The sequence below is a fragment of the Dermacentor silvarum genome, chromosome 6 (assembly GCF_013339745.2).
Source record: "Dermacentor silvarum isolate Dsil-2018 chromosome 6, BIME_Dsil_1.4, whole genome shotgun sequence".
NCBI classification, from domain to species: domain Eukaryota; kingdom Metazoa; phylum Arthropoda; class Arachnida; order Ixodida; family Ixodidae; genus Dermacentor; species Dermacentor silvarum.
In genome coordinates this window covers 138,807,113-138,822,757 of record NC_051159.1, presented here as the reverse complement: position 1 = coordinate 138,822,757, position 15,645 = coordinate 138,807,113, and the positions used below count along the sequence as shown (strand labels likewise).

The following is a 15,645-nucleotide window of genomic DNA, read 5'->3' as shown; positions in this document are numbered from 1 at the left end:
GGTTCGTGCGGTCTATCGCTTCAACGAAAATTGAACGGGGAAGCACAGTGCATACAAATGCAGGAGCCATGTGCAGATCGCTTTCAAGATACGGTTCGCGCGACCGCCCGCATCCGTGCAAAGTACAAGTACGCAGTTACTGACAGAGTAGAAGCCGCACTCCCTCCCTCCCGAGCTGCCTTCCCCCATTCCTCCTTTCGCGTGCGATATTGCGTTGCCAGGTCCTCTTCGGCCCGATTGCAAGATACGCAGTTGCTACTGCAGCACAACGTGCAGCATGAATTGTACAAGTGCAACGTGCAACGTCAATTGCACAAGTGCATCCAAAAACTTTAACAGAAGAATTTCGACCTCCCCTCTATCCATAGAGTAAAGCTCCTTCTTTAAATAGACGCGTTGGTGTTCCATGAGACGTTGCTGTTAATGACGACGCGAAGAACGCGGTGCTTAACATATGGTAAGAGAGTATGTGGTTTTTATCAAAGGCGAAGTTGTGTCATCATGGAAATAGTCACTATATATATATATATATAGCACGGGACAGGCAATGACCCGTTGAGATTAGCGAAGACAGAGACAACTTTGTGGTTATAAGGTATACAAACCACAGACAACCTGACAGTGGTCGATGCTGAAGGGGCAAGCCAAAAGCATGTAGTCGGAACGCTACGCGAAAAAAGACGACAGACACGAACGTATGAGACACGCAAACTTGGCTTACAGGCACTGCGCGCTATGTGATTTCATATGTCTTATCATTGTATCTAGATATCACACTGACTGCATCTTGCTCTATAGAATCTACTTTCTAAGGAGGCCAATGTGCCGCTATGTGTGCATGTTTGCGCCTATATAGTGCGGTGAGCATTGCCATTTTTGAAAAAAAGTTCCTGCAATATTGTGTTTTCGTTTCGTTCCGATAAGAATAGTACAAACAACTTTCGCCCTTCTTGTTAAGTGCTCAAAACATTGCGATGCTGGTAGCTCAGTGGAAATAACACAATGAAGAGCATCACAATGCTACTTAAAGTGTATGGATTCTTTAGGAACATAACAGCCAGTTTCGCTTAAATAAATATATATATTTAGTCAGTTATAGTTGTAGTCTAAGGTAGTTACAGTAGCCTAAATGTATAATACCTAAAAATGATTGCCATTCTGAAACCAGCATTTACCTGTTAAGGCATTTCACCTCAGTCGCCGAACCTTCTCCCCCCCCCCCCCCCCCCCCCCGCCCTCACCCCAAGTTCAGCCGGGCGCAGGCTACCACCCTGCGTCTGCTACAAATACGTACCCTTCACTCGCCCGCCTCCACCTTACTTCCCTGACGTTTACAGTACCCCCCACTGCCGGTGCTGTGGCACTCACCCGGCTACGCTTCCGCACATGCTGTGGGAGTGCCCAGCACAGTACACACACATTAACATCATGACCCTCTCGTCGAGGTGGCGTGAGGCTCTGCGGAGGTCCACCCTCGACGACCAAACCTGGGCGACCCAGCACGCCCGTGAGGCGGCGGCGAGGCAAGCCCTCGACGTCCTCTCATGGTAGGCTTAGGCCCGGCCATCCTAAAGTGCTGGTTCTACAATAAAAGTTTATTCCTCCTCCTCCTCCTGAAACCTGCCGTGAAAATTATTATGCCCAGTAGAAACACACTTTCTAAAAATACTTTTTGCCATTTTCATTCGGAGAGAGTTCAGAAAATGTGGAAAAATATTCGGATATTGACTTCTGCGGGGTGGTAGGTGGACACTATAAGTTTTCGTCCTGCTTTACAGCTTTAAATTTCAGTTTCTATGCACCAAACAAAGTACGTAGCCACCTCGTACACGCGTACTATTTGATTCTTTTTTGGCACTTTAAAGTGGCTTCCGTTTTTGTTTTTGCACTAGGAAACGGTCCAAAAAGAATTCATAAAGAAAAAAAAAAGAACAAATAGGAACGTACATGAGTATCTCCAGGGAGTCCCTGCACTCGTCAATTATGTTCTTTTTCTTAAGCGTCGAAAATTAGTCTGAAGGTACCAGGTACGCTGGCACTCTTTAATCTATGTGGAAGAAAGCTGTATCTGCACAAGGTTCAAGACGCCATGCACCTTTAGCAATTTACTGGCTCAAGGTTACGAAAACCGGACGTGGCAATATATCAAGCTCAAAAGATTGGTGCTAACACAATTATCTTTTTCGCTCAGCATTTATAACTATCGCAGCAATGTCCCATTTACTCTGTGGAGCGGTTTGTCGCCATTATGTCTTCTTGTAAGTAATTATTTTATGAATTCTGGCCTCACAGATAAGGGTGCTTTTTTACAATATGGGACAGGTTATTTAGCAGCCGCTTGCAGGCTTTTCTTCACTTTTCGTTTAACGTTGCGCTTCTGCTTTTGAAAGGTGGGTTTCAGCTGCTCCAATGAAATCATAATATTGTCTTGCAACTGCCTGTTGTCGCTTGAAAAAGTGTTCTTTTCATGCAGTTCGTAAAACATATTTGGACATATGCGACAAAACAGCCCTTTTGAATGGGACAGAAGAAAACGACAAGTACTAGTGCGACTAGTCAGCGCTCATGTCTGTCGTTTTCATTTGTCCAATTTAAGAGCTCTGTTTCTTCGCATAAGTATGTTTCAGTCGTCCCAACTTGGCACTTTGTTGTCTTACGAGCAGGTAACTCGCGATACTCATGACCAAAAAGAGACGACCCCGACGGTACGGGCTTTTTGCCCTTGCATTGCTCATGGAAAGCTTTTCAATTTTGTTATAATTTTATCTTATGTATTCGTCCCCCCTAAAAAACAATGCTGCCCTAACATTTCCAGGACCATGGTTTGACAAAAGAAAGCTATTTATCTTGGTTGAGGGCAGGAAAAATTGTTGCATGCACAATGTAGCTGGGAGGAGTGACAGGAAGTTTATTAGCAACCAGATTGCTCCCAAGCTGAAGCGTTGCAATATAGTATGGTTATCTTGAGTGATCGTTCAGAATTATCCATTCTAATGTAAAACACACACCACAGAATACTTTCTAGTGATTCGAGTAGCATTCATACTTCCTCATTTGTGTTTCGTGCACATAGGTGTTCCAGCACGCCATACAGTGCCAGCCACATCTGGTGGGTCGGCTTCCACTGCATGATCATGCGTTTCACGAGAGCGCGTAAGTGCACGCGGCATTCGCGCATATAATAAGAGGATGCGGATGGTTGTATCATGAAAAGCGCGGGCAAGCCGAAGCAGGTGAATGATAAATTCTCGCAAAACTCGAAGCCATACAAAAACGTGTAAATATGTGAAATCCACCCTTCGGTATCTTCATTTGGCAGTTAAGTAAACTTCCAGCGTTCTAAGGTTCCAGCTACTCCCAAATCTCACTGTTCCGACGAACAGAAAGCGGAATCTTTGAACTTTGCCTGCTGTGGTAGCTAAGGGGCTATGAAGTGGAGCTGCTGAGCTTGAGGTCGTGGTTTTGATTCGGGCCGCGGCGCCCACATTGAGATGGTGGCGAAATGCAGAAACGCTTGTTTACCTAGAATTAATTGCGTGTTAAAGAACTCAGGTGGTTAAAATTAATACCCCACTATGGGGCGTCTTCTCCCGGCCGCGGCGGCCGCATTTCGATGGAGGCGATATGCAAAAACGCCCGTGTGCTTGCGTTGTAGTGCACGTTAAAGAACCCAAGGTGATCAAAATTAATCTGGAGCCCTCCACTACGGCATGAATCATAATCAGAACTGGTTTTGGTACGTAAAACCCTAGAAAGCAGAAGATAATCGTCTTCTTAAAGTACATTTCGTGAGAAAGGTGTTATATAAGTGTTTGTGGTAAGATTCTATAGCTAAATGAGGACTTGTACCTTTTATTTTATCTGCTGCTGCCAGCTTCAACAGGGTGGCGTACTTAGAGCTTTCAAACACGTCTCTGTAGATGTTGGGCTCCATCACTAAGGGATAAATACTCTACAGTGTATCCTGCTTTTTTTAGGTAGCGGGGTAAGGTGAAAGATGTTCATCAATGATTTAGTCATAACAGCCTTATCTTTGATATGATTATTAATACTTATTTCGTGTCTATTTATTTTTTTAGCCTTCCAACACAGATAAAGGAAGTTGTCCGAAATATTTTGTTCCTCGGTCACTCTACATCAACCAATTCATAAAAGAATAGAACAAAAGGATCACTAGGGTAATTACTGGTGAAAAATTTTTTTCTGCAGAAGGAACAGCGAGTCACGCACATTCCATATGCAACGCTCCGTAGCTCCCTAGGTCTACGCTATACAGTCGTTCTGTTACGACCCGCACAGCCTTTGCGGGCGAACGTGTATGTGACAGCGAAAAGCGCTTGGCCGCGGGAAGATTCGCCCAGCGGGCGTGCCAAGCCGCTTGGACGGTTCCAACCTCACGGCAAAATTGCCCTGCCGAGCTCGTTGGGCGCGAACTCGTCGGCTTCTCGCCGCGCATTTATATGCAGCCGCGCGAGTGAGTTGCAATAATACGGAGTCTAGTTTGGCATACCCGCTGCGAGCTTCTGTGCGCTTGTTTGAGATCGTGCCCGGAATACGGAAGCGTAGGATAAAGACGTCATCGAGAGCGAAGCGCCAGTCCAGGGTCGCAGCCAACCGCCGTTTTTCAGCGCCTGCCGTGGCCCACGACGACTAAGATACGCTCGCGCAGGCAGTAGCGCGCACGGTTGCGTCGAGGCACTTTCGCTGTCGACCTCGCTACCGTTGTGTAGCGTACCGGGCTGCATATCTATGCGGGAGGCGTTCGTGCGGTAAAAGAGAAATGGGAAGGTTAGGGCAGCAGCAAAAAAGAGCCCGGCTGTCAGCTAAGAGAAAGTGACAGACATTCGGACAAAGCTTGCCATAGGGAACGATGATTTCTTTATTTCCGGTTTTTGTCATGATAATCGAAAGAAATGAAGATTTGTCACTGCCATATAATTCTGCTTTTCTTCGCTGTTTTCATTTTGCACTTCCGTTATCACTTCCTGGTCAAAGAGAGGAGAGAATCCCTCAGTAGTTTGCACAACGGAAACTGATTCTCATTTGAGAACCACTGTCTTTAGTTTGTTTATGCAGCTAGCGCTGAGGTTTGTACTATTTCTAGGCTTAGATGGACGGTTGACCTTGTGGCGTTTAAACGAATAACAACAATGATGACGACGACGATGATGACAACAACAACAACGAAAATTGCCAGATAGGGACATCCTGCTTTGTGCTTGCTGTTTCGTCGAAATAATGGATATGTTGACAAGAGCGAGCGTTTTGACATATGTAGACACGTTCTTTGTAGGTTGACTGTTTCTTCGGAAATGAAAAATTTGTAACAGATGCAGCTGGTGTCAAAAACCAATTGCCTTTTAGATTTAATTTTTCTCTTGTTATGGATAATTTGTCCGCATTGTACTGTTTGCTAGCTTATTGCAAAAATCTACAAGAAAGTGGATGCACATGATAGTTTGTGTACATACAATGGCGATAAAAAAATCGAAGACTACGGCATTGAAAAAAAAAACGTCGCAGTTTCGCCCGAAAGGCGAAGCATCGATTGCGATAGCAAATCAGTGGACAGCTTTACAAAGTAAGGATAGTTGTTTTATCGGCCGTATAAATTTGTAAACATAGGCACACTAACAAAATTAACAAGCATGGTGTAACGCGCGCACAAGCAAAGATGAACGCATCTCACTCGATGACCGCGTAAACTCGCGTTGAAAACGCTGGAGTGAGTAAGCGCAGCAGCAGCAGCGAGCGAATTTAACTTCGTGCCGGCACTCGCATCAACCCGATCTTAGCCGCGAAAACACAGGGAGGCCGCAGTTCTGCCCCCGCCGCAGGTGGCTTTCAAGATACAGCCGCGCGGGCGGGAGCTCGCGGCGCAGAACGCGCCTCCCCCCCCCTCCCCCCGCAGCCTTCCGGCACGGCGGGAGCGCGCGGCCGCAGTAAAGCTAGGCCCCTCCACCTCCCTACCCTCTCTCCGGAGCGTTTCCTTGCGTGCTTCCTTCCCGCTTCCTGCCCTTGTGCGCGCGAGCACCGATTGCCCGCTCACCGTCGCATGCTTTAACTCGCACATACAGCGTACGGCGCGCGGCGACGATATTATCGCCCGTGGACTTTGTACGGAACCTCACGGCGATGACGACGACCACGGCAGAAATTCGCCTTGAGTGTCCATATAATTGCTATCGCAATAAAACAACCATGTGGGTATCTTTCGTTGTCCACCGTGTGCCCCAGCTAACGTTAGCCAAGCTGTTCAACGAAGAAAAAAAGATAAGAAACATGGTTCAAAGATAAGATAAGACCTACGGTGTTCGGTCGCCATACTTCTGACGACCAAGAACCGTAGGTCTGAAGATCGTATCTTGCACCATGTTTTTCTAATAATTCCCCCCCCCCCCCCCCCCCCCGTTGAACAGCTTGGCTAACATTAGCTGGGACACCCTGCCTAGCTACTTACATTATTCAAGCAGCACCCTTCGTTCGACACTAGCTCCGGACCTTGGGGACCACGCCGGTGACACGCGAGTGTGGTACTCGCACAGCACACGCACGCGCGCACGAAAAAAATGAAATCAATTCTGCGACTATCCAACAACCTAACTGCAGGGTATATGTAAGGGAACATACGTGTACTAGTATACACGAACATGTGTCTAATTTTCTTATATAATTGGAGAAGTTTACCCGCTCTTGCTCTGGACAGAACTTTGGGAAACAGTGTCATGCCTTGAATATGTATCTCTTTCCCCATAGCACTGAGATGTCCGCACGCATATACAGTTATTTGAAACGTTTTATCTGGTCGTATCCTATATTTATCGCCTTCTGAATTTCTTTCATAAATTGTGGATCACTGATTTGCATTGTATCATGTTTCCCCCACTCTGGTGATCGCTCGTCGGGGCTGCAGTATGCTGATGTAAATAAAATAAATAATTGAAGAACTACTTAGTAACGTCAAAGATTGCGCTAGTTGGTTCGACACGATTCATAATGTGACAGCGTGACTTTGGCGCGGGAACGCGCATCACGCGTAAGCAAACCATCCTTCGATCTATCGCAGCAAAGAGTGTCATTTATGAAGGAGCTTGGACATGCAATATCGGCGATAGCAAGTCACGTTTTCATTGGTATTTGATGCTTTCCTTGCTTAGTCTTTTGTACCTTGTTTTTATTACGGCAGTAGTAAATATATGTCCTCGTCCGAAGGCGCGCTGCTATAGTTTGTATCACGGAGAAGTACGCCAAGTTAGTTTTAGTGGTTTGCCGGTCTGCAAAAATAATTTTAGAGCTACGTCCGCATAGTCACGTGACCAAGGAAGAGCGAGCAAGAGGGGACGGATGTTGGTGCTCACGTCGGGCAGTTCCTTGTCGGCGTCGTCCACCTGGTCTTTGGCTTCACCTTCCTGCTCCTTGTCCCCGGGATTCTTGGGTTCGTGCAAAGGGCTCTTGCGGACCCGGTGGCCCCGGAACGTGGCCTGGATCTTGCTGGCCGCCTGGTTTAGGCTCGGGTCGGTCAGGTCGATGTCGGCCAGCTGCTTTGCAAACGCCGTCATGCAAACCAAAGGAGAGAAAGAAAACCAGTTGAAATTGCACCCTGTTGAACAGTCAGGAAAACTCGACGTAGGAAATGAAAATGGCATCGGCAAGCGCTATTAGAGCATCAAGTCGGTGATGTCAGACGCAGGCATGAGTTGCCCTTGTCACGTGGAAGCTAAATTTTAGAACATAAGGTAAGAACAGGACACAAGATGGGTGCACCGCTTTTGGTGTTCTCACGTTTTATATCTATCTATCTATCTATCTATCTATCTATCTGAAGAAGAAGAAAGGGAACCGAGGGGCCCGATTTTTATTAATCATATCATAATAAGCCAACAAACAATGACACCAAGGACAACATAGGGGAAATTACTTGTATTAACTAATTGAATTAAAGAAATGATAGATTAATGGAAATGCAAACGGATGAAAAAACAACTGTCCGCAGGTGGGAAACGAACCCACGTCTTCGCATCACGTGTGCGATGCTCTCACCATTGAGCTACTGCGGAGCCGTTTTCCCATCCACTTTCTGGGGTATTTATGTTTTTTATAAACTAGTATATATATTATCTGATGTTTTCTTCGCGTCACTACAACGTGATTAAAGCAACGAATGCTTTCGATGTCCCGTTCTCACGAGACTGAGACCAACGCCGTTTTACTGAGTCATCGTACTCAAGGAAAAATGTCACAGTTTCGCCCTAAGGGCGAAGCAATGAATGCGATAGCAACACAGCAATGTCATACGAAGTAAGGTGAGCGGCTTTGGTAGCAACAACACGCAGAACTGTTGTCGACGCCATCGGCGTTTTGCCCGCGTTAGCTCAAAATGCGTGCGGCGTTGGTGACTGTTGCTGGAGCCTCTGATATAAATAGGCACTTGGTGCCGCAGCTAAACGTCGCCTCCCTTCCCTCCCCCTCCCCCACGGCCTCTCGCGCGTCTGAAGAAGGCGCGTTTGCTCTACATATATGGTGATTGTAAAGGAGGAAAGAGACGCCTACTTCTGCAGCCCTTAAGGAAGCACGGCGCAGAACGCGCGTTTGTTCTCCGCCGTGCGTTCACTCCCCGTGAAAGAGCGCGTCCCTCGCGCCCTTTCACTCGCACATACAGCGTTCGGCGGCATTTGGCGCTGAGCCGTGCTCCCTCAAGGGCTGCAGAAGATAGCGCCAACCTTTCCCTTTCCCTCAAGAACCACTTACCGCGGCGCGCGGCCACGATTTCATCTCCAAATGACGTCATACGGAACCTCACGGCGACGGCGACGGCGACGGCGACGCCGACGGCGACGGCGACGCCGACGGCAGAAATCTGCTTTTGAGTGTCCATATAATTGCTATCGCAATAAAATATGAATTGTTTTCGTAGCCTAGCTTTGCAACGTGCAATTGTTTCGAATATATTGTATTGATCGAACACGCGCTCTTCGGATGTGCCACTTGATTCCCGCCTGGATGCCCAGGCTGCGAAAAAAAAGTGAATTCACAGTATCATTGGTGTTCAACTTTCTGCTCACGGCTGTATTTTTCAAAGTTCGAATCAATAAGTTTTACCTTACTCTTCAGCCACAGTGGCTCCTCCTGCGTCTCGAACATTTTTTTTCTCGGATTCGATTCCTCCTGTAAAAAAGTTTTACCTCACTACATGCGTGCTATTTTTGCGCTCCGCATGAAACGAGCCACTTTGGAACTCTAGTCGGATTCTTCGCAAAAGTAAAATCTTGTTTGCTCGCTTGTCTATCTTGTGTTTATTTTAAAACGGCCCTGAATTGGTTCTACTCCAAGATGTGGCAAACTAGTAATATCGTTTTTTTTTTCTGCGTTCTCTGCTCTTCTTCTTTTTCATCATCTTTTTTTTGTCATCCGCGTTGATGATATTGCAACCCCGAGCGAAAGGGGTATGACAGTGGTGCTTCCAGCCCACCCTAAACGAAGCATCAGTAGTGCGGTCTAGCGAGACAACCTGGAACGTGGCAGCGAGTACATCCTCGCATGCCTCGCAGGCTTGCGAGGCATGGCTGGTGGTGCGAAAAAGCAGCATCGCCAGGCGACGCGGTCTCTCTCGGCCGCCGCGTTCGGTTGCCGCATTCAGCTGTCACTACAGGGGCGGGAGGTGAGCGCGAACAGCGAAACCTTGCTCAACCCGCTTAACGCTCTGCGCCACTCTCTATTCCGGTTACTGCGCAGTGCCCCCGGGCGACCCCATCATCGTGGACGAAGACGGCCGCAGGATGGAGGGACTCGTGGGTCGCTTCAACGAAGGGGAAAATCTCCGGCTCGTCTGCCAAGTGCAAGGAGGTGAGGTGGACCGAGAAATACACTCGGCCTTCATGTTGATGCTCGCCACGTCGCACGCCGTTTTTCTTTTTTTTTATTCTTCCGCGACTCGCACCCTCCGTATTCTTCTGTTTCGATGCTTTCCCTCCGCCATTTCCCCGTCACAACCTTTCCCCTTGCTTCCCAACGTTCCTCATCATTCTTTCCGGTTCGTCGGTGCAGCAACAGCGTTTCGCATACTCGTTTCATCTTTCTTTGATTTTTGTGCGTGTAGAACTTTTTTATCGCGCATGTTGCAGACTTTCTATTTCTTGCTTGTGAATTTTTTACCCGCTTTTCGTTCCAATACTCTTTCTTGCCTTGCGCTTCACTGAGTCTAGGGTAGCAAACCAGATCTCTCATTTCCTCTTAAACTCCCCCTTCCCTCCCTGCCCCATTTCATTTATTGCTGTCTCTTGTTGCTGTCTCACGGCGCTTTGCTTTGCAACACACACGATTGCGCTATCTAGATTATCATTAAACAGCTTCCCCTCCAGAACAACCTCGCTTTGCGCACATCGACGCCCCATTCTCGGCGCTTTAGGGGCAAATGTGAGTTGGCATCGTTCGCCGAGGGTGGTTTGTTTATGATGACTCATTTGCGCGCCAGCTGATATCTCACCAAAAAGTTTCATACTGTGCTCACGGTTTCCTTCCGCCTCGTTCCCTGAGCAATGTCGTTCTGTTTCATTCCATGCTGCTTCCCGGCATTTCTTCAGCCCTCCTAATCATTTTATTTTCGTGAGCGCATGCACCCGGAATAATTTCTCGAAATCTTTTGTAAGCGATTGTTCAATGTAGCGCTCAGACAAAATTTGCGGTGGATCGCTCTTTCTAGGTGATAGATTTTTTAACGTTTTGCCTGCGGTTTTCCGCACGAGTAACCAAACACTGTGCTTATTTAGCTTGTTGCTCTCTTTCTCATCGTGTTAAAAACATGCATTCGCACTTTGAATTTTTAAGATAATTTATAATTGACCTTTTTTAAATCTTTCTCTTACCGTATTTTTATTCTATGCTGAAGCAATGCGCCATTCTTTCAACTTTTCCTAGAAGATAACGATTAATGTTGCAATGACCAGTTCTGGCTGAAGAGTGCCAAACACATGGTAACGAGTTCACAATGGTACATGAAGTACATTGGTGTAACAGCTGTAAAGAGGCAAAAAATTTGTAGCTACATAAGTGCGTAAAATATATAGGTATTAAAATATGAAAATGATAAGTGCGCTGTACTACGTGTATTAAGTATACGTTGCGGATCCATCATAAACTGAAAGCGTTGGTAGTCGTATCAGTTTGCTAGTAGCACTAATCCCTCACACAGACCCTTAGAAGCAAGTATCATGAGGCACGTGCCACGAATGACACTGCTGCAGCAGCAGCTTCTGACGAGAGGCGGTGCTACGGATTACTTTGATGTTAACCTGTAGCCCACAAACATCATTTAGGAAGCTAGGATGTTCACTTAAAAATCGTGTGTTTCTCATTTCCGAGAAGGGAAACCGAGTAAACAATGAAGGCACCGCAGTCAACAGATGTACATTAATTTTGCAACAAAATCATGACGTGTGATGCCGACGAGGATTAACAAGGATGAAGCCACGAGTGTGCTAGTGAAGACAAGACAGAACATTGTTTTTACAAAACAAGCGAGAAGTGTGCCATATTCTTCATCGGAGCTTATATTGATTCTGCAGCTTCAGCCATTTAAACCGAGAAAGTTATGTGCGCTTCGCACCCCGATGCGTACTGCATAAGCGAGGAATCTGCTGCGCAGGCAAGCCTCGTCCGGTGGTCACCTGGTGGCGTGACAAGCGGCTGGTGGACGACAACTATACCGTTGTGGGGGATGCGGTGCACAACAGCTTCGAGATACGTGAGCTCAGGCGCTCCGACTTCCTGGTTGTGCTCACGTGCCAGGCCAGCAACAACAACGTCACCGTGGCCGCTTCGCGCTCCATCACCCTCGACATGAACTGTGAGCATGACCTGGCTTTCACACAGATTTTTGTTTCTTGTAGCAGCAACGAAAACAGGGCAAGGTCTTCTGAGTAAATAAATACTTCTAGGTAATAAATAAACAATAAACACTGCTCATCGTCAGTTCACCAGTTTGCTGTCTTTTCAGTCTTTGCTATCCTTTTTTTCTTCCACACGTAACGTCTTGATTAAGCTCTCTACATTTCCGTCCCTATTCCACTCTGTACATAGCTGGATACGTCTCTTCTCAGTTCGCAAGCAGATAACGAATGCACTGCGGCCCAAAATATCTATTCATACATTTCGACGCTCAGAAGATATACCTTGTTGAAAACACTTTTGGTAGCATTTGCTTGACAAAGCCAGTTACAATCGAAACTTGGAAATAAAGCCACAATGAGAATTAGTTGTAAAATCAAAACTCCTCAAATTGTTTTGTGTGCATGAGAGTAGCGGCGCATGAAAGTTAAGGAAAACTTTTTTTGTCCCGCACTTTATTGTTGGCGCAAGACAATGAAAATTTTAAGGCGTACAACTTTTGCATTTATGCATATTCAGTAGTTTCTGGTCGCATACTATGTCTACTCGGTTAGCTAACACACAAGACTACTAACTCCTATTGGCCTTTGTGATCCTTATGTCGAGGAAATCAATTAACTGCTCGTTCATATTGTAGACATTTGGTTGGCGCACCTTTATATTTGCCCCTGGCTGGGTTTTTACAGGGTTTAAATACGTCTAAACACCTGGCAAAAAACTTGGAGGAACACGTAATTTTCCCGTCATTATCACATTATCCATTTCTGTATATGCACAAATACGTGCTATTTCTATTATATGCACTAAATCTGAATTTCAATTTCAATTTTAATTTAAGTTTTAGGTCAAACACTAAGGCCCGTTTTTAAATTATTTCCGTGAACTACAGTGGAAAGTAAAATAATGGCAGGTGGTGTAGACGCGTGCTTTCGGCAACTCCTTAGATAATATCAGTGTTGTAGATGCTATGTGTTTTCGATATATAAATTAATTATTTATTCATTTCTTGTTCTTCGAGGGCTCGTTGCTCTGTATAATGGTTCCGACAAATTGCGATATGCTATCAAATAACATCATACATTATGGGACAGCAATCCTACTTCAGGCATCGGCGTGATTTTGAGGTGCTAACACAAGCAATAATTACTTCTGAAATCAAGCTGTTAGTGCGACTAGACGCGCCAGAAAATGTTGATTCCAAATGCTGACAAAAATTCGTTGAGAGAACCATCAAGTGAAGTGCAAAAACGAAAAATTGTAGGTAATTTCGGAGATGAGAAAACTTACATGTGGTAAAAATCAGCAGTATGCACGGTAAACAAGTCTTTTGTGGAAGGTTACCAAATTTATGTTATTTGAGCCTTTGAGTTCTTTAGGATTGACAACAGTATGTAGTTTTATTATCAATGTATCAACGTGAAACTTGACACATTTTTGACAAGCTTCAAGTTGTAAGTATCTTGGAATGACAATATGAATTCATCAAATTTATGCAACTACGTTTGCTCAACGTGTTTACCGGGAAAGAAAATACGCTTATCAACTAGCTTGCGTCCATAGTTGAAAGCAACTGAGAATAATGTGTCTGTTTTCCGATAAAAGCTTAAGAAAACTCAAAGTTCTCTAAAGAATTAGAGAGAACTCCATAAGTACCAATGCGGAGAAAGAAGAAAACCGGGAATGAATGGGACGTTAGTGATTGTAAAACCGACTGGCTTCCCCATGCAGAGGTAAGAAGAAAAGAAATTCAAGGTGATAGATAGAGAGATGAGATAGAAGTTCAAAAAAATATACGAGTTGAGGAAGGAAGAAAATCCGCATAAACGTGATGTAGCGCAGAGCTGTCAAAGTCTGTCGCTCAGAATGTTGCTGCAAGCAAACGGCTAAGCCCCTTTTGGTCGAAACTTAGCATATCTATACCTGATACTTTCCGCGCTTATAATGAAGTGTTTAAATAAACTTTGTAAATTCAAAAGTGTTAATTTCTGTGCGCTAACTGAACGGGGGCACACGTTTTTTGCCTCTGGTGCCTGTACACCTGCTGTGGCTTGGCTCAGCACTTGGAAGCGATGAGGAGCGTGCACAAAGGATGCAAATATAGTAACTCGATAGCGTTTAGGGCCCCGTGGCGCAGAAAATCCATCGTCGGCATCGGCGTTGGCATTGGCGCCCGCGGCCGAGAAAATCATCCCCAACCACATTTAGGTATGCCACACCATTCTATCATTAATGTTGATCGTATCTTGTCTTGCATTCTTGGCTAAGCTATTCTTAGGAATTTGGAGAATGACAATCCACCAACAATTGTCATGAAACAAAAAACCCACAGCGCATGCCTTTTATGTTAAATCTTCTCAGACTGAAATATTAAAAGTGCGAAACAAATACGCAAACCTGAAAATGATAAGCGTGCTCCCGAGAAAAACAAAAAAGATGTTCTTTGTCGCCGAAAATCTATGAGGCAGCAACAGTGAGCTCACAGGGTTTGAGAACATTTTTTGTCTCTATAACAGCGCACCCTGGAATTTAGACCGTAACTGCGAGGTCACACAAATCTACCGGGGTTACTTTCGCAATGCGGGCCACTAGATAGGTCCAGGAAATTCTTCTATATGCACCCCAGCACTGCGATCAGAATTAATATCTCCATAGCTAACAAAAGTGCATAGAATAAGTTAGGAATAAGTGTGGCCGAACTGCTCTACTTATTCACCGGCATATGTAAATACCGGGTATACCGCCCTAGTGTTCGCTGATTCAAGCCGTGAAAATTGTGCGTCAATGTGCCAGGGAATTAGCGTGTTTGGCCGTGTGAGCTTGTGCATCCAATACGTGACACTGTTTGTTTTTAGGTAGAACGCCGATAACTCCCTTGTATACATACACCAACACTCTGCTTACCGTGTCTAGTTAGGCACGATAGACTTAACGTAGTCTCGTACCCAACGGAAAGAGAGCTTCGTCCTAGGCATCTAGCAACTGAAGCCTAAACCATAACAAAGACTGCAAGCACGAATTACAAGCGTGGTGGCATTTCTCTTTCGACTAGAACGCAAATTCTGAAGGAGGGCTTGTAAGCGGAGATCTCGGTGCACGAACAGTCGCTTTCTACGTAGTTACGCTCCAGTAGCTTCTCTCTCTGTGTGTGATTTACTGCATGGCTGAACCCATGTTTCGGGGAAGCAGCACCTCATTAACAATGCAGTGTTGTTGTTGGCGACGTCGACCGCTCGCCATCTTTGTCCTCATTCTTCACTTGACAACGACCGCAGTGATACCACTGGACGTGACCATCCAGCCACCGAAGCGGCCCCTGTCGGCCGATAAGGAAATAGAGCTGGTTTGTTCGTCTAGCGGATCCAGGCCTCCGGCGATGCTCACCTGGTGGAAAAGCGGTGAACAGATTCTCTCTTCCAAAGAACATCAGGTATTTCCTAAGCACTGAGCTCTCTTACGTATTTTGAGTTTGTGCGTTTATGGTAGATTTATATACCGTTTTGCTCTCTGGATAATATCAAAGTGTTAAGCAAATGGAGACTTAAATTGTCTCCCACATTTCGACTGTCATTTAATTACTGCTTTATTTGCTATCCATTTTGAATTTGTTTTTTGTTAACGACTTGAATAGATTTGAGAACGTGCTTGATAAAAGGCTGTGGTTGCACTTATTTAATGTCACATTGCATTGTACCTTTCACCAAAATTCCGCTTGCTGGGGGGTGTGTGTGGTGGCCACGCCCCCTCAAGCTGTCCTAAAGGGCT

General features: G+C 45.7%; 1 protein-coding gene across 1 annotated transcript in view; it reads left to right on the top strand.

Annotated features, from left to right (window-relative positions):
- The window catches only part of LOC119456085 (hemicentin-2-like), a 169,826-nt gene that overhangs the window by 140,194 nt on the left and 13,987 nt on the right, over window positions 1-15,645 (top strand). The window contains 3 exon segments of the mRNA XM_037717687.2: window positions 9,733-9,843; window positions 11,642-11,842; window positions 15,156-15,310. Coding sequence (XP_037573615.1) covers window positions 9,733-9,843; window positions 11,642-11,842; window positions 15,156-15,310 — 467 coding nt within the window.